We start from the raw sequence: 19,611 nt of genomic DNA on the forward strand, positions 1-19,611 counted from the left end.
TTAATGTAAATGTAATTTAATTTTAATTAATGTACTGGTATTCACCATTTAACAATAATTCTGTTGTGTCATGACATACCTGAGGCACAAAGGTGTGGTGCACCTCCAGCGCTTGGAGGAAGATGGTCCTAAACCTCGTCTTCATCATCCCAAAGGCACGCTCTATGATGGAGCGTGCCCTGGAATGATGGCTGTTGAAGCGCTGGGCTCCCACACCTTGTACCGGCTGCTTGTAGGGAGTGATGAGGGGGAGTGGATGTTGGAGGCACGGGTACCCACCGTCTGCCAAGATGAAGTACCCTGGAGGAGGGTAGATGGCACGCCTGTACAGTGGGCTGTGCCGGAGTACCCTGGAGTCGTGCACCGACCCCAGCCAGCCCACGTACGTGTCGATGAAGCGGCCCTGATGGTCACAAAGTGCTTGCAGAATTATAGATGCAAATAGTTTGCGATTCCTATAGCACTGACCATCAGGGCCGCTTGGTGGCTTGATCCTGACATGGCAGCCGTCGATTGCTCCAGCAGCTTTTAGAAAAGCTCTGTGTCTTGCCAGCCCTGCAAACCCCTGAGTTACTGCCGCCAGGTCGTCAGCGGTCTTGGGGAGGTAGATAACCCTGTGGCGAATGGCCACCACCTCCTCAGTAACTCGATGAACGATGCGGTGAACAGTGGAGCGAGGCATCCCAAACGCCCTTGAGACCACCCTGTATGATGTCCCACTCGCCAGCCAGAAGAGAAAGACCAAGGTCTCTATTGTGGCACCCCATCTGTGTCGTCTTTCCTGGTGGAGAAGGTCCAGCAGCACCGCCAGGGACTCTCTGCTCAGCCTGAAATCTCGCCTGGTGTCATGATCATCAAAAAATATTTGGAGAACTGGAACATTCATATTGATGCGGCAGTACATCGGTCTCGTCTGGATGGGGAAAGGAGGGTAAGAACAGGAGAACATAAATGATTAAAGCAACAATAGCTATTTAATTTTAGTTAATAAGACAATGCTAGTTAATGTTATACCTTAGATCAATAATGCTTTATTTGTCCATCTATCCACTTTGGCTTCTCAATATGGTTTTGATGTTTAATGACACATTTTAATACTGAATTAAGTCAGGGTTATTTACAGGGTTCGTACACATTTTACTATTCAATTCAAGCACTTTATAAGCCCTTTTAAGCATTTAAACTAAAATTCAAGCACTTTTCAGACCTTGAAAACACAGCATTAAAATTTCAACATTTTCAAAGATTTTAAGCACCTGTACGAAATCTGTATCAAGTGTAATGGTTAAATGACATGAACCACATATATATATAATGTTATGTAGCGTTTGTCACTTAATGGTATCGTTTATTAACGGGTATATTAATTACCTCGAACTACGCTAGCTATGTATGAACATTAATGTGGGTTAAAATAACAGGTTTAACGTTACCTCCCCACAGCTCTCTCCCAGCCGGAGATAAACGAGCCGCCGGTGTCGCTGTCGCCGGAGCCGCCTCTCCTCTTCCTCCAACAAAAAATATATTAAAAAAAAAACAAAATCAAAACCTCTGGCTCCATCGTCTGTTATGTTTTTGTGTCGTCTGTCCGTTATGTTTCCATGTCGTTTGTTAAGTTCTCTGTCCGTTATGTTTCTGTGTCGTCTCTTAAGTTGTCTGTTATGTTTTTCGTCTTTCCCGGGCTTGGGCGGCAGGAGTCATGACGTCGTGACGCAACCCCGAAATGCTCCGTAGGCTAGACTGTCCCATTTATCAACGTGACCCGTCCTTCGGAGGTGCCTCCGAAGGATCATCCTTCGGAGGCTGCGTAGGCCGGGTCCTCCGAAGGATGCAGACCCTGAATTGGGACACAGCTTCAGTGAGGCTGTGTCTTGCTGCTACGTCGTCTTAAATCGGTCACGTGATTTTGACGCGCCGGCGCAGTTCTGGACCGCAGACGAAAAAACGAGAAAATGGAGCCGTTTTTCCATTTTTGTTGTCAGAATCAAAAAACGAAAAATGACAAAACCAAATTCAAATAACAGCCCGATTTTGTTTTTTTGCAGATTCATTTTTTCATTTATTGTTTTGGACAAAAAGTAGAACGACGGTGACATCAGAGGCGGAAGTAACTTCAAAATAAAAGACAGGAAAATAAGCTTGCCTAAAACTTATAAATATCCTATAAAACTTTCCCATGTATCTTTTATTTCCACTTACACCTGATGTTTTGCGCATTTTGAAAAGCTGCCTGCCATTGCTGTGAGGAACTTTTTATTCATAAAAATAGAAATAAAATGTTATGATCACAAATTTCATGGCTACAGTAAAACTTGTTGTTCAACCATAAAGTTGCTGTTCAGAGGGAAATTGTCATGCATATTGTTCCCATGAAGGACATATAGGGATTCCCTCAAAGGTTGTTTCTTAATATTCATTCGCCGAATTGTTTGCAATAAAGTAATCGAGGATATAATAAATTGTTGTGTGTGCTACGTTGTTACTGTTAACACTGGTTTTCTCCTTAACGCATCGTTGCGTCAGTGAAGTGTCAAGCTGATGTTTGTCCTTTTTACCAGCAGATGGCAGTAGGCCTATGGATTTATTTGCTGTCATTGAAAGCCTGGTTTTCTCTTAGTTCCTGTTGGATTATACAGACCTGCAATTCTTCAGGTTATTGGAACGGACAGTTCAAATTATATGCAGCATATATTTACTTGTATTCTTTTATATTGTTGTATCACATAGGCCTATGCATTGTTGGCAGAGATGGGCAGCATTTTAATTACATGTATTTAAAATGTTTTATCACCTACTATGACAATAGAAGTGTCATACAAAAATACATCCTGTGCCGAATAAGATAATTAATGATTAATCCATTATTTTTTAAAAATATATAAGTTAGTGGCAGCCCTAACTGTATGCAACACATCTGATTCATATTATTTTAACCTGTTAGTGTTTCTTGCAATGTCCCTCACAAATAAACTAATAAATACATGAATACTAACACCTTAGCTACTACTGAACATTTGAATGTGATGAGGAACCTTTAATATTCATATGAAGGCAAGTGAAGGAGCTGCTATGTTACGTTCTAATAACCTTTCCTATTTTAATTTAAACTTTTTTATGTCAACCTCCCAGTGAGGTGCAGTTTCCTCATTGCTGCCTTTTGCATTGAGGCCCTCCAGACTGGACTGCTATGGACGGAGTGTAGGGTGGTCCTCCTTACTGCTGGGCCTGACCTGTACTGGGATAACATAGTCTTGCAACAGTGAGCCTCGACAAATATCCACTTCATGAAAACTGGGATTAAAAAGTACAACTATGTTATCATTTATGACCTGGATGTGATTGCAAGTCCATAAAACCAAGCAACTGTATTGATGTCTGAGTTGTATTTGTTTAAATATTCTTATAGAATGATGCTAGCAGCATTGTCACCCTTACGCTCCTCAGTTTGTTTATACATTGAATATAACTAATCTAATGATCCAAACTGAATAATATTGAAGTGGCACAGTAATGACAGATTCAAAATCTAGTGTGTACCAGTTAAAGTTAGTAGTATTAAGGCCAGGCTTGTGTTGACCACAACATGCGTAAAGTGGGGACCACAAGCAGTTTGATAAGAAATCTTTACTTTTCAATGAACACAAGAAAAAAAAACTCCTGTTTTGTCCTGGCTGGAGTTAAAAATGAAACGGTCAGGAGACTCTCGCTGTGCTCAGCGTTGCCGGGGATGTGTCCGCTGGGAGGTTTGGACTGGTGATTCTCAGGAGCAGCACATACTGCGCGGAGGCCCCATCTTCATCCTGCCTGAGCCATGATGACTAGGGATGTGAATCTTTGGGTACCTCATGATTCCATTTTGATTCTTGGGGTCACGATTTGATTCAAAATCGATTCTTGTTTCAAAACGATCCCCGGTTCAAAAATTGATTCTTGATTCAGTACATAGGGGTGTTTAATTTCTACTCCAGTCTGCTTTGCACAAAGAGAGACAGTGTGGAAAATTATGGCATGAAAGCAGAGTAAAGTATGTACAAAATTATGTCATTTTTGTATTTGAAAAAGTCAAATCAACTGATTGCAATAATCAAACATACAAAGGCAAACTTAAGACAAAAGGTAACATTTATTCATGCTTAACTTGCACAAATGAAAACTGAGTTCTCAGTGACTTCAAGAATAATAGATTCAAGTTATCAAAAAATAAATTAAAAGTGCTGCTTAGGGTTGGGCATCGAGAATCAAATTGAACCCGTTCTAACATTTCATCAGAATCATTAAGAAGTTTTAATTTCGATTCCCCTAAACAGTCTGTAAACAATTTTAATCCGTGCTTCGTCTTTGGTTTGCAGTCCGTCGACTGCCAGTAAAACAAGGAAGAAGCAGCCACTGAAAAACAACAAAGAAGCCGCTGAAAAACAACAAAGAAGCTGCCAAAAAACAACTCACCTCATTTAGACAATGCAAACATTTTGAACCCACCTCTTAAAAGAATCAGAACAGGAATCATTAAAATTCAAACGATGCCTGATCCTAGTGCTTTTTTTTTTTTTAAATTGATCCTTTGCATTAATGAATCCTTTCGGAATCGTAGAAGAAAACAATCGCGATTTTCATGTGAATCGATTTTTTTTTTTTTTTTTTTAAAGCACTAGGATCAGGCATTGTTTGAATTTTTTTTAATGATTCCTGTTCTGATTCTTTTAAGAGGTGGGTTCAAAAAAGTTTGCATTGTCTAAATCAGGTGAGTTGTTTTTCGGCGGCTTCTTCGTTGTTTTTCGGTGGCTGCTTCTTCCTTGTTTTACTGGCGGTCGACGGATTGCAAACCAAAGACGAAGCGGTCCATAGCGGTCCAGTCTGGAGGGCCTCAATGCAAAGGGCAGCGATGAGGAAACTGCACCTCACTGGGAGGTTGACATAAAAAAGTTTAAATTAAAATAGGAAAGGTTATTAGAACGTAACATAGCAGCTCCTTCACTTGCCTTCATATGAACATTAAAGGTTCCTCATCACATTCAAATGTTCAATAGTAGCTAAGGTGTTTGTATTCATGTATTTATTAGTTTATTTGTGAGGGACATTGCAAGAAACACTAACAGGTTAAAATAATATGAATCAGATGTGTTGCATACAGTTAGGGCTGCCACTAACTTATATATTTTTAAAAAATAATGGATTAATCATTGATTATCTTATTCGGCACAGGATGTATTTTTGTATGACACTTCTATTGTCATAGTAGGTGATAAAACATTTTAAATACATGTAATTAAAATGCTGCCCATCTCTGCCAACAATGCATAGGCCTATGTGATACAACAATATAAAAGAATACAAGTAAATATATGCTGCATATAATTTGAATTGTCCGCATCAATAACCTGAAGAACTGCAGGTCTGTATAATCCAACAGAAACTAAGAGAAAACCAGGCTTTCATTGACAGCAAATAAATCCATAGGCCTACTGCCATCTGCTGGTAAAAAGGACAAACATCAGCTTGACACTTCACTGACGCAACAATGCGTTATGGAGAAAACAATGCAACAAACACAATAATTTATTATATCCTCGATTACTTTATTGCAAACAATTCGGCGAATGAATATTAAGAAACAACCTTTGAGGGAATCCCTATACGTCCTTCATGGGAACAATATGCATGACGATTTCCTTTATTAGTCTCTGAACAGCAACTTTATGGTTGAACAACAAGTTTTACTGTAGCCATGAAATTTGTGATCATAACGTTTTATTTCTATTTTTATGAATAAAAAGTTCCTCACAGCAATGGCAGGCAGCTTTTCAAAATGCGCAAAACATCAGGTGTAAGTGGAAATAAAAGATACATGGGAAAGTTTTATAGGATATTTTTAAGTTTTATAGGCAATCTTATCTTCTTCCGCCTCTGATGTCACCGCCGTTCTACTTTTTGTCCAAAACAATAAATGAAAAAATGAATCTGCAAAAAAACAAAATCGGGCTGTTATTTGAATTTGGTTTTGTCATTTTTCGTTTTTAATTCTGACAACAAAAACGGAAAAACGGCTCCATTTTCTCGTTTTTTCGTTTTAAACCAAAAAGGAAAAAACGGGAAAACCATGGCATTTCTGTTTTTCGTTTTTGGTTTAAAACGAAAAAACGAACTGCCTGAAGGTACCCTGACCATAACCGCCACGGTTATGTCAAAGCAAGCAAATAATACGGCTATGTGGAAATTAATACATACGCTAATATCTCAGTGGTGTGATCTTCAGGGGCGTATTTAGTGATTTCAGGGCTCCAGTCAAGAGATGTCTTGCTTTACGTTCACCCTTCCTGGTATTGGCAGCGATAGAAGAGGTACTCAAAACTTTTTTCTGCCGGTACTATTACCAAAACCTTTATTGCTTCATATTGTTCACCTCTCCTTGCTTCATGCATCAAGCAAAGTCAAAAACCAAACAAACAAATAAAAACATTTCAATATTTTACTGTACCTGTATGGAGTGGAAAAAAATTAAAAACACTTCACAACGTGTACAGTAAAATATATGTTTTAATGTTTCGGGTTGTTACGTTTCTCTTTACAAGAAGCAAACAGAAACAATAACGCTGACAACCAATAAAGACAGAACTCAAGGCGGATGTGTGGCAGTCAAAAAAAAGAAAAAGATTTATTTATCTTCTTTGATTAAATAAGTGAACAACAAATGAAAGCTTTGAAATGTGGGGGAAAGAGGAACCTTGGGGGTTTTGCCAAACAAATGAAACAAAGAACAACAAAATAGGGCCTAGCTCAGCTCTTTCTGTGTGGCTGGCATGTATGAAACCTTAATGAAAACTTAAAACCATGCATGTCATTTTTTGCTTTTTCTCTTTTCCTCTTTACCTATTTTTCCTTGTAAAAAACATTGATCAACATCCGCAATAAACTCAATAAACTATAAAATAAACTCAATAAACATTAAAGTCTTTTGAACAAATGAGTAATTTTTCTCGGCATTATGATTTTTCATTCTTTAGATTTGACCAAAAATTATTATTTTGATGTTTTTCTCTCAGTTGACTATCTTCAAAAACAATCAAAGATATTTAAATCACGCTGACAGTGTTTGAGCCAACCACAAGAATGTGTGGAATTTCGTTGGTTTCATGTATTGTTTGTCCTGTCCCGGTGCAAACAGCGTTTTTTGATGTCCGTGGCCCAGTTGTGGAAAATCAAATGTCCCAGTACAATAAATCAAACGCACCCCAACCGCTGTGTTTTGGAAGTAGACACGCATGCACAGTCACGTACTGCTGAGAGTGAAATCCCGGATTGTTAGCTCACACGCAGCTTACTTTCATCCCTGCACTATTCATAGTCAAACTATTAATACCACAAAGTAAAAGCCTTGCATTCAGATTTTTACTTAAAGCAAAGAGTACAGAAAAAACACAGAGGCATTATCAGCACAGTGTACTTCAATATACTTAATGTCTGTTCATGATGAACTCCTTAATTCTTATATAATGCTGGATAGTTTAATGAATAATAATGCATTATATTTCAATTATTACAAGGCCATGGCTGTCTGCTGGATAATAGTGAATTGCCCCCTCTGGGTTGGGAGATTTACTGCCCAAAGTGAAGGAGTTCAAGTATTTCGGGGTCTTGCTCACAAGTGACGGTAAAATGGAGTGTGAGATGGATAGGCGGCTTAGCGTGGTGTCAGCAGTGATGAAGGTGTTTCACTGGACCATTGTGGTGAAGAGGAAACTGATGGAGGGAGTCTTTACTTACAAGCCAACAAGTTGTTGTTGTTGTTGTTGTGTTTCTTGTCATCAGCTGTTAGCTGGTTGGAAGAGTCCACTCTATTCTCCAGCTTCTCCTTTCTGGTGGTTTGTTGCGTCAAGTCTGGTTCCTCCTCCTTTGGTTCTGGGCTTGGCGTGTCAGGCTCTGGAGTCTGGAAGCTACAATCACCAGAAACAGAATGGCTCATACTCTGACTCTGATGAAAAACCCAATACTATTGATGGGACAAGAAAGAAAAATTCTATCATTTATCTCCAGAGTATTTTGTATTCTTGAGAGGCCTTTGCCCTGGTTCTAAACTCTTAGTGCTCAATCTGCAGTTTCACCAATAAACAGTTTCTCGCTCCATCTCAGACTGACACATGATTATATTCAAAAAGTCACAACTCTGTCAGAAATTTATGAATGACTTTTTTCACAAAATTGGTCACAGAAATTGATTTAACTTCTTCTACTGTGTGATTTTGACAGGGATGGGTATTGAAACCTGCCTGCTGCATGTGTGAAGGGTGGGGCCGGCTGTGTCGATCTGTTTCACACACACACAGAGGCCCTGCTCTCAGTGACAATGGCAGAGCGGGTAAAAACCTATGGAGTAAACTTCAACAACTCCTTCGCAGAAACATGAACAGTCATGAGCAAGGGTCTAGTTAAAGTGCATCACATGCAGGCAATGCAATGTTTTTGACCCCCGAGCTCATAGTTCATCTCCCGTTACCCCATCCACTTCAGGTGTGTTATAGTCTATAATAGTAATTCATTCAGGTTTCTGAAGCCCTTTTTAGATAGGAATTGTGCAAATTTGCAGGAAAGCCCAATCAGTCTTTTTTCAGCATTGGCAGTATAAAAACAAAATGGAGGAGCGCGGCAAAATGCCGCCTACCTACTTTTGTTTATACAGAATGCGTCTTTTTCAGGGCAATGGGGGGTGTGAGCAAGTAACAAAACGTGTAGCTCAGTGTGTGACGTAACCAGTGACGTGGGAGGGAAGCCACGGCTAGTCAGTCCTTCTGCGATTCTCTTGTAAGTTGCTCCGTTCCCCACCGTTCCCATCATCTGACGGTTAATGGCCTCTTTGTTTGCGAGGGCAAGGAAGGCGCACAATTCCTTGTCTCCCCAGTTGTTCATCTTTACAGTGTCTGTCAGGTTTGTGTTTCCCTCTTGCTACTAGCTGCTCGCTAATTCCTGCTATCAGCTGTTTCCTGTTTATCCACCGCCAGTGGCTCGCACGTGCCGCGTCATCAACAGCTCCTCCCACTGCAGAAGGCCGCCTCGGTCTGTTTAAACTAAAAGGGTTCCGCCAATATGACTACCCTACGAGGCGGCACCTCGGGAGAAAATTGAATTCAAAACAATGTTGTGGCAGAATGTTAATTTATATACTATACTGTACTTGTATACACAGAAAATAAAGCAATATTAATTCTTCTTCTTACAACCCCCCCCCCCCCCCACCAAAAAAAAACAAAAAACTGATGACAGTACCATTAAAGTACTAGATCAGTAAGGAGTATCATAAAGAGTAGTAATTGTTGCCACATTAAATTTAGAGTAGCAGACTGTGAAAACGTTATTTTACGTAATTTTACAGTATGGATACTGTAAAATTACAGTATATTGCAGGCGCCTGTGCTACCAGCTCTTTACTGTTCTTTTACAGTGAAATTATTTAAAGTGTAGATTTTGAGAATCAGCACTCCATTAGGGACATATTGAGGTTAAGTGCTACACTAATTAATATTTGTTTTATTACTAAAGAAAAACTATGCGTGATGTCAATTAAAGTTGGGGTAGTAGAAATTTTGGGACACACACATACACACCTGTTTTCAGTGGTGGTGTTCGTCGGCGAGCTGGTCAGATCTTGCTCTCTGCTTTCGTCATCCTCAAAAGGGTGAAGGTTTACAATCTCCACATGCTTTGGATCTGTGCCAAGGTCAAGAATCACCACCCTCTGACTTTCACACAGCTGAAACACACACACAAAAGCTCATACATAAACATGTTTTAATTAGAAGATGGAGAGTTTAGCATGCTGCGATGTGCTGGGAATTACATACAAAAAGTAGTACTGACACAAGGAATTAGTTCAGTTCTCTTTTTTTAAAGCAAACTGTTATTCAACTGTTTTTTTTATAACAGTAATGGTAAGGACTGTGCTTTCAGGTGTGCTGTCAGTGTTGTTACATGTAGTGCAAGACTACTGATGTGTATCTTTCCTGACAGCAAGACTTTGATTTTGTGCTGCCATGTCATATTTTTTTAACTCAAAAACAAAAAGAAATAGTGATCACTACAGAGAAACGGATATAGAAATTGGCAAACAATGAAATATTTAACTACACTTGATGTCTGCCAACAGAGGCCAGTTAGTGATTAAGTAAATAAATGAATCAAGTGAGAACCAAAAATAAGAAAATAAATACATGTGGAAATAAGTCACTTAAGAAAAGAAATAAGCAGATGGATGATGAAGAAAAGAATGAATACAACAATCAATAACTAAGTGAATAAGTCATTAGGTCATAATAATTACTTCTTTCTGTCTCTGCTGTGGAATGAGGGTGGTGTGTACAGTCTAGCTCCTTGGACTAACGGAGTGGCACCCCACTGGAAAGCAGCCCAGACCAAGCTATCAATTCTGTCTGAATCCAGGAGATAAACCCCTGAAAGTCAACCGAGCTTCTTTCACATTCCCACAAATCTTCTGTTATTGTATCAGATTACACTCTGAGATGTTAGAACCACAATAACCGATTATCTGCTATGTGGCAGACCAGGCTGGGATTACACATGATGAATTTGGCAGAGAGACCTGTGTATAGTGAAGCTGTGTGTTAGAATTCCTTTGACTCTCCTCCACCTGTTGCCTCCAGTAGACTGCACTGTACCAGTTTACTGTTTACTGACATCATGGAGACAGATGCCATGTACATCTATCCAATCTGTAGAGGTATTTATGTCCAGTGACTAATATGTCTCACATTTGTTTGGGCTGTTTATGAGGTCGTCATCCTGTTGGACACTGTCATGAACTATTATTTTCTTACTGATTTTGGTGTTTGGTTCTTCTAGAAACAATCAAGACTACCGTAAAACTTCTATTGGTAGCCCTGGCCATTATTTGTTTAAATCACTGAACTCAACAGGTCTATATTTGGGACAGGCATTAATATGGGACTGGCCTTTAATTCTTTTTACACAAAACTGCAAAGATAGAAAATACAATAAAATTGTTTATTTGAACCAGTATGAATATCACTTGTATAAAAAACTGGCTTTGAATAAGATATGAATTATGAATCATTTGATCCAGTTCCGAGTTACGGCACTCGTTTTAAGGTACCTGGCATACCGACACAACACCACTTTATCCTGTTAAAACAATACTCACAACTCCTCCTGCCCTCGGATGGTAGGCCTACCTATCTAACCTCAAACACAGCTGTAGAATCTAATATATATTTAGATTGCTTCTCCCCAATTTCTCTTCAAGAATTGACCGCAGTGATTTCTTCATCTAAATCATCAACGTGTCTCTTAGACCCCATCCCAACTAGGCTACTTAAGGAGGTCTTTCCTTTAGTTAACACTCATATATTAGATATGATCAATATATCCCTATTAACAGGCTATGTACCACAGTCTTTTAAGGTAGCTGTAATTAAACCTCTCCTAAAAAAGCCCACCCTGGATCCAGAGGTGTTAGCCAACTATAGACCAATATCTAATCTTCCCTTTATGTCAAAGATCCTTGAGAAAGTAGTCGCAGACCAGCTGTGTGATTTTCTCCAGGATAATAATTTATTTGAGGAATTTCAGTCAGGATTTAGAGTGCATCATAGCACTGAGACAGCTCTAGTTAAAATTACAAATGACCTTCTGATTGCTTCAGACAAAGGACTCGTCTCTGTTCTTGTTTTATTAGATCTTAGTGCGGCGTTTGACACAATTGACCATCAAATTCTACTGCAGAGACTGGATCACTTAATTGGCCTAAAAGGTTCAGCACTAAGCTGGTTTAAATCTTATTTATCTGATCGTTTTCAATTTGTTGACGTTCGTAATGAATCATCCTTACGTACCAAAGTTTGTTTTGGAGTTCCGCAAGGTTCTGTGCTCGGACCAATCCTATTTACTCTATATATGCTTCCTTTAGGTAACATCATTAGAAATCACTCTATAAACTTCCATTGTTATGCGGATGATACACAGTTGTATTTATCGATGAAGCCAGAAGAAAGTAATCAATTAACTAAACTCCATAACTGCCTTAAAGACATAAAAAATTGGATGAGCACCAATTTCCTGATGTTAAATTCAGACAAAACTGAAGTTATTGTTCTTGGCCCCAAACAACTCAGAGACTCTTTATCTGATGACATAGTTTCTCTAGATGGCATTGCTCTGGCCTCTAGCACTACCGTAAGAAACCTCGGAGTAATATTTGATCAAGATTTGTCTTTTAATTCTCATTTAAAGCAAACCTCACGGACTGCATTTTTTCATCTGCGTAATATTGCGAAAATTAGGCCTATCCTGACCCGATAAGATGCAGAAAAATTGGTCCACGCTTTTGTTACCTCAAGGCTGGATTACTGTAACTCTCTATTATCAGGTAGCTCTAGTAAGTCCTTAAAAACTCTCCAGCTAATTCAGAATGCAGCAGCACGTGTACTAACAGGAACTAAGAAACGAGATCATATTTCTCCTGTTTTAGCTTCTCTGCACTGGCTCCCTGTAAAATCCAGAATTGAATTTAAAATCCTACTGTTAACTTATAAAGCTCTAAATGGTCAAGCTCCGTCATATCTTAGAGAGCTCATAGTGCCATATTATCCCACCAGAACACTGCGCTCTGAGAACGCAGGGTTACTCGTGGTCCCTAAAGTCTCCAAAAGCAGATCAGGAGCCAGAGCCTTCAGCTATCAGGCTCCTCTCCTGTGGAATCATCTTCCTGTTACGGTCCGGGAGGCAGACACCGTCTCCACATTTAAGACTAGACTTAAGACTTTCCTCTTTGATAAAGCTTATAGTTAGGGCTGGCTCAGGCTTGCCCTGTACCAGCCCCTAGTTAGGCTGACTTAGGCCTAGTCTGCCGGAGGACCCCCTATAATACACCGGGCTCCCTCTCTCTCCCTCTCTCTCTCTCTCTCTCTCTCTCTCTCTCTCTCTCTCTCTCTCTCACTCTCATCCTATTACTGCATCTTGCTAACTCGGCCATTCTGGATGTCACTAACTCGGCTTCTTCTCCGGAGCCTTTGTGCTCCACTGTCTCTCAGAATAACTCATACCGCAGCGGTGCCTGGACAGTGTGACGTGTGTGGTTGTGCTGCTGCCGTGGTCCTGCCAGATGCCTCCTGCTGCTGCTGCCATCATTAGTCATTAGTCATACTTCTACTGTTATTATACACATATGACTATTGTCACACAAGTATACTGTCTGATACTAATACATACTTTCAACATATTGTACCACAGTAGCCAGAACTATAACTATAATATTATTACTTTCATTAATGTTGTTGTAAGCTACTGTCATTACCTGCATCTCTCTCTCTCTCTCTCTCTCTGTCTCATTGTGTCATATGGATTACTGTTAATTTATTATGCTGATCTGTTCTGTACGACATCTATTGCACGTCTGTCCGTCCTGGAAGAGGGATCCCTCCTCAGTTGCTCTTCCTGAGGTTTCTACCGGTTTTTTTTTTCCCCGTTAAAGGGGTTTTTTTTGGGGAGTTTTTCCTTATCCGCTGTGAGGGTCTTAAGGACAGAGGGATGTCGTATGCTGTAAAGCCCTGTGAGGCAAATTGTGATTTGTGATATTGGGCTTTATAAATAAAATTGAATTGAATTGAATTGAACTTGGATTAATTTTTATGAAAAACCCTTTGATTATTTTGATGGAATATAAATAACTTACAGGGTAATCGAGGAACGGACACATATTCTGACTATCTGACTGCTTCAGAGGTAATATAGGAAGTCACCACTTTTTTTTCCTCTCTTGTTTACCAGTCAGCTAAATCTGAATGAATTACTGTCTTCTTTGGTGCTATGGTTCCAGTAAAATGAATTGAAGAATTGAATTGTGGAGAATCTAAACGAGCTAACAGCATCTCCATATTGACAAAAGATTAAACATAAATATTTGTTTCCATAATCTAAACAACAAACTAATGTTTGCTGGAGTGGGTAGCCAACAACCTGGTTTTATACATCCAAAGAACTTTCATAAAAAATGAACTGCTTGGCATCCAGACCATGCGTCTAATTTAGACAGGCATGTATTTGTTTGTTTGTTATTTCTTTTTTTTTCTTTTTTCTTTTTTTTTTTTAAATTTTTATGGTACTTTGTTTTAACACTGTTTACTGCCAGAGCAATTGCAGTAATATCAACAACACGATACATCATTCCTTTATATCTGTGACCTTTTATATGCAACACCTGTGTAGTAATGCTGGTGTTTTATCAGCATCTCGATATGCCACACCTCAGGTGGATGGAGTACCGAGGAAGAGGAGAAGTGCTCACTGACAAAAAAATTGAGAGAAATATCCGCTGAAAGCATAAAGAAGTCTTAGATCTTTCACTAAAACCTGTTAAAAAATGGGAGCAAAAACAAAAGTGTTGCTTTTGAATTTTCTGTTCAGCATACCAAGACTGACAAACTCAGCACTTCTGCAAGCTAAGCAAGCAGTCATGCCTTTTAAACATAAAAGCTGCGGTAAGAAAAAAAAAGAGAGAAAATGACAGGAGGAGGGGTAGCAAAGCTCCACTAATTTTTTTATTAAGAGATGCCAGCCCACGGATGACCCCCCCTTCTAGTGTGCACTGGGGCCCGTTGTAAGTACCTAATGCCAATGTTTTGTTCATTCATAAGATCGACATGTTAAATGGCCACCAGATCAGCGTAAAGGGGTGGATGTCTGAGAGGGGCTTTTGTTTTGATTCCATCCCACATACACCATCCTGCAGCCAGAAAAACTCATGATACAAATGTGAATGAATTCATATCTGAAAAAAGTCCTCAACAAATGCACTTTCTTCCTGTCTGAGTAACTTAAAATTAAAACTGCATAATTGTGAGCTGTTTTAAAACCAACAGGGTTGGTGCTAAGGTTTGTTGGTTTTTGTCTTTTCAAGAGATTTGTTGTCAGTAAGAAAACTAGAATTACCACCTTGCAGTTGTATGCCTCCACAAACCAGTCAAGTTGGACTCACAGTTTCCAAGTCTGTGAAACCATGGATGCTTCACACAAATCCTCCCCCCAACAGCACAAAAGATCTATACAATTAGCACAAGATGTCTCCCCTTCTGTTACTGAGTTATGGCTTTAAATAACTGCCAGAAAAGTGTTTTTGTAGATTATTATGATGTCAAAGTGAAGTTGACCTTTTGAATATAAAATGTCATAACTTCATCATTATATGCCTTTAGACATTTGTGTGAAATTCTGTCATAATACCATATAAATTATAATACCATATAAATTCTTTAGTTACGGCCAGATATATGTTTTTCGAGGTCACAGTGACTTTCACCATTGACCTTCGACCACCAAACTCTCAACAATTCATTCTTGAGTTCAAGTGGATGTTTGTGCTAAATGTGATGAAACTCCCTCAGGGCCTTCTTGAGATATTGTGTTCACGAGAATGAGATGGATGCAAGGTTACAGTGACCTTGACTTTTGACCACCAAATTCTAATCAGTTCATCCTTGACTCAAAGTGGACTTTTTGTGCCATTCAAAAAAAACAAAAAAAAAAACAACCTCAAGTGTTTTCTAACATATCGCATTTACAAGAATGAGACATATGCAAGGTCACAGTGACTCTGACCTTTGACCACCAATCTAATCTAATTTGTTCACCCGTGAGTACAGGTGGACATTTATGCCAAATTTAAAATTCTTAAAAAGAAAATCCTCAAGGCATTCTTGAGATATCACATTTAGGAGAATGGGACAAATGGACAGACAGACAACCCGAAAACACAATGCCTCTGGCTACAGCTATCACCAGCCTAGAAGTATAAAAATAAACACAAAACTTATCCTTAAATCACAAGTCAATTAGTTCAATTTTTAACTTTCAAGGGAAAGGCATACTGATTATGAATAGAAGCTAAAACAAGAACAAATCTACAGTATATGTCCTCCCTGGCTGTGCAGGCTTTGTCCACAGTACCTCATTGTCTATTCTGTTGGCTGCAACCTGCAGCTCTTTCACAGTCTGCGGAGTCATGTCCCTGTCCCGCTGCACTTCCTCAGACTCGCCTTTTTTTACCTCCTCCACTCTCTGCAACTCCTGGAGATTGAAATAGAATTTTGTCATGAGCTGTTTTGACAGTCATCATTGGAAATGTGCATGAGGCTTTGCATCTTATTTGTGATGATATAAACATTCATTCCCAGAACATACAGAGTAAAAGTTATATAACCAACCCTTTATTTAACTATTATGGTAACACTGATGAAAAAATGGCACTATAGTATAGTGCTGACATCAATCACTTAAAAAATACTATTACCAGTACTTTGTTTATATATTGTGATTTAATAAAAGTTAATAAAAATTGATTTGTATTTATTTTAAGTATTTTAGTAAGTATTTTGCTTGAAATTGAATTTGTTGCTGATGAAAACAGGTTGCCAGGATAGAGTGAAGTTCACAGCTACTAAAATAAAATGATCCCATTAACCTGTGGTGCAGGTTCTGTGTGAGTCTTGGCAGCCTCAGCAGCCATCCTGCTCTGCTCCATGTGAGCAGCCCTCAGCTGCTGCAGAGCCGCTTCTAGCTCCACAGGATCTGCACAGGCCCCCTCCGCCTGGATCCGACTCTGTAGCCACACACATATACACACACACACACACACACACAGAAAAACAAACAAACAAACACACACTTGATTTTATTGATAAACTAAAATGTTTGACAGTTTTTAAAGAGCCCAGGTAAGGGTTAGCACAAGAGCAAAGTAGTTTGTGTGTGTGTATGTATGTGTATTTAAAAAAAATCAAAAATCCCATTTGCAGTAATAATATGGGAAAAGAGCTTAAAAGTTAATGTTGTATTCTATTTTTGTATTTTTGCAATGCCCAGAAACTGAGGTCCACTCTTGGTCGTGTAGGTTAACAGTCCAATGTTGGTAATGTGTGTGTGTGTGTGTGTGTGTGTGTGTGTGTGTGTGTGTATGTATGTGGGGGGCACCTGCTGGATAAGAAAAGGGTTGTCTTTGCTGAAAGAGGGCGAGCGGGATGGCGTTTCTCTCCTCTTCTCTCGGAGCGACGAGGCCTCCTGGTTTCTCCTAATCCTCTCCAGCTGCTCCTCCACACTCATCCTTGTTCTACCCACTTCTCGCTCCCCAAATCCCGTCTGATCCACTGCACTCCTGGGACGGTCCTATACAGGACAATACTCAGTATTACATTCTTTTGCTTTTTACTTGAAACTTTGGGTCTTTTTGCATCAATAGCCTAAATGTTGGTCTGTCGGCTTTTACCTACAGTAAGAGTTTCTCTCAAAGTAATTGCTGAATATGCCTGATATGCTCTGAATATTAAAGCTGTCCAGAGAATGATTTCTGACTGCCTGACCATGGCAAAACTGTCAGTATGGATGGACTTTGTTTTTAGTCTCATTTTATGGAGTCTTGTTTTTAGGAGTGTTTATGGTATAATTCACGAGACATAAATGATTGATTGATTGATTGATTGTTACTGAGATATTGAGAGCTTGAAATATCTAGGATTCCGGCAGGAGCAGGAGGATAATATTAACTGGAGCAGAAACTTCCACCACAACTGCATCTAAAGTTTTTTATTTCTCTTGATGCCAAGGGCAAAACTTACAGCTCTGGATTCAGGCTTCTTGGTCTTCCTCAGGGTGACATAAGAGGCAATAGTGGAGGACTCAGGAGGGCTCATAGGAGATTTGGTCCTGGGTTGAATGATACCCATTGGGTAGGGGGGTGCTGTTGGAGAGATTAGATTAGACAGTACTTTATTAATCCCTTGGGAGGGTTCCCTCAGGGAAATTGAGGTTCCAGCAGTGGCACAGCACCGTCAGTACAGTAAAAATTACACAGATTCAAATATAAAAAGTTCAACAATATGAATATAATAATAAACTAGTCCATACCCATTGGTAGCTTTGTCACCTTCTACCTATGCCAATCCTCAATGCCTATGTTCAGTTTCACATAGATTGACCACGTCAGTGAGTAGAAAAACGTGGGACAGACAGAATGACTGACTGACAGTTTCGGTGATTATGTACAGCATACCATACCATGACTTAGTCATACCAAAAATTAGAGAAAAAAAAAACACAAAAAAAAAAATCGGCCACAGGGGGAGCCACAGCGATCAGTTACATTTTAGCCATTTTTAAGCATTTTTCTGTTGTTATAGCGCCACCCAGTTGCCAATTACAGTTCAATTTCTCCAGTCACCTTGAGGCGTCCTGTTCTACATATCTACCAAGTTTAGTAAAAATCGATATGGTGGTTAAGCCTTGATAAGAAATTAGCTCTCTAGCGCCCCAATTTTGTTTGACTGGGTCAACAGTGGAGGGGTCCCCTCAGATTATGTGTGGTCATATGCCTACAAAGTTGGATGGTGATCGGTGAAACCCTTGAGATCTATGTTATACACCTTTATGTGATGAGCCACGCCCTCCGCAATATTCATTGCCTTATAGAAGCTCAGTTTCAGTAAGTTTTCCAACTTTTGCCAAGGGGGAACTTTAGATATTGGTGCCTAGATTATGTTCACTGAGTTTCATGTAGATCGCTCAAACTTCCTAGGAAGAGATCGATTTTAAGTGTTTTTCAAAAAAATTAAAATGGCGGAAAATCTATATAACTGGAAGCTATGGGTTCTTAGACAAATTTGTTCCTCATGAGGAGAGGCATCTGTGCAAAGTTTCATGTCTCTACGACATATGGGGCATGAGATATGCCCATTCAAAGTTTGCAATTTCAATTGATTACTATAGCGCCCCCCTTTGCCCAATTCATGTAATATTGCTTTATTTGCATACTCCCATGACCCTCTACCACTGTGCCAAATTTCACATGGGTTGACCAAGTCAGTGAGGAGAAAAACGTGAAACAGTCACACAGACACACTCACAGACACACCCACAGGCAGAGTTTCCATCATTATATAGTAAGCTATAATAATAGAAAGGCAATAGCAGTGATAGTGAAGAAAAACAATCGCAGGGAATGCTGTCATTTACACACTGGCAAACAACACTGCAATCAGGCTAATTGCTCATGTTGTGCCAGATCATACAACATGCTCCATTTCACCAAAGACAAAAAAACATGTTAAAATAATGTTAAACAAAAAACAGGAGACATTCAGGGATATCATTGCTGTTTATCAGGGAACTGTCATTTTGAAAAATAATCAGTTTTGTAACAAAGAATACTTTCTCACAGCTGTATGCCTCTATCAACTGAAGTTGTAATTCACACCCATGTCTGCCAAGACTCATTTGATATATGTAGTAATGACTTTGAAGGAATTTAATAAAATGTATTAAGTGTGCTATTTGGCAATACATGGATGCTTCTCACATATCTTTAACCCAGCAGCACAGAAGATCTATACAATCAGCACACTTTCAAAGTGGACACCCAAGATTAGTGTCACCAATTCAGTATTTGACAATGTGTCTTGTATTTGACAATGCAGAACATTATAATGTCACAGTAAAGTTGACCTTTGACCTTTTGGATATAAAATGTCATGTCGTCATCATTTTTAATTAGTGTATGTATGTACTGTAATTTGTGAGTTTTGGCCAATTATATGTTTTGTG

The 19,611-nt window shown here is 39.3% G+C and overlaps 1 protein-coding gene across 13 annotated transcripts in view; it reads right to left on the minus strand.

Annotated features, from left to right (window-relative positions):
* The window catches only part of LOC117245778 (pleckstrin homology domain-containing family A member 5-like), a 623,723-nt gene that overhangs the window by 18,727 nt on the left and 585,385 nt on the right, over positions 1-19,611 (minus strand). For 11 of the 13 annotated variants that reach the window (XM_078165309.1, XM_078165311.1, XM_078165310.1 and 8 more), the window contains 6 exons: positions 17,631-17,752; positions 16,990-17,181; positions 16,481-16,618; positions 15,967-16,086; positions 9,597-9,742; positions 7,762-7,931 (listed from right to left, as the gene is read on the minus strand). In XM_078165309.1, coding sequence (XP_078021435.1) covers positions 7,762-7,931; positions 9,597-9,742; positions 15,967-16,086; positions 16,481-16,618; positions 16,990-17,181; positions 17,631-17,752 — 888 coding nt within the window. The other 2 variants (XM_078165307.1, XM_033609281.2) reach the window with 2 other exon arrangements.

Source organism: Epinephelus lanceolatus, chromosome 23 (genome assembly GCF_041903045.1).
Source record: "Epinephelus lanceolatus isolate andai-2023 chromosome 23, ASM4190304v1, whole genome shotgun sequence".
Lineage (NCBI taxonomy): Eukaryota > Metazoa > Chordata > Actinopteri > Perciformes > Serranidae > Epinephelus > Epinephelus lanceolatus.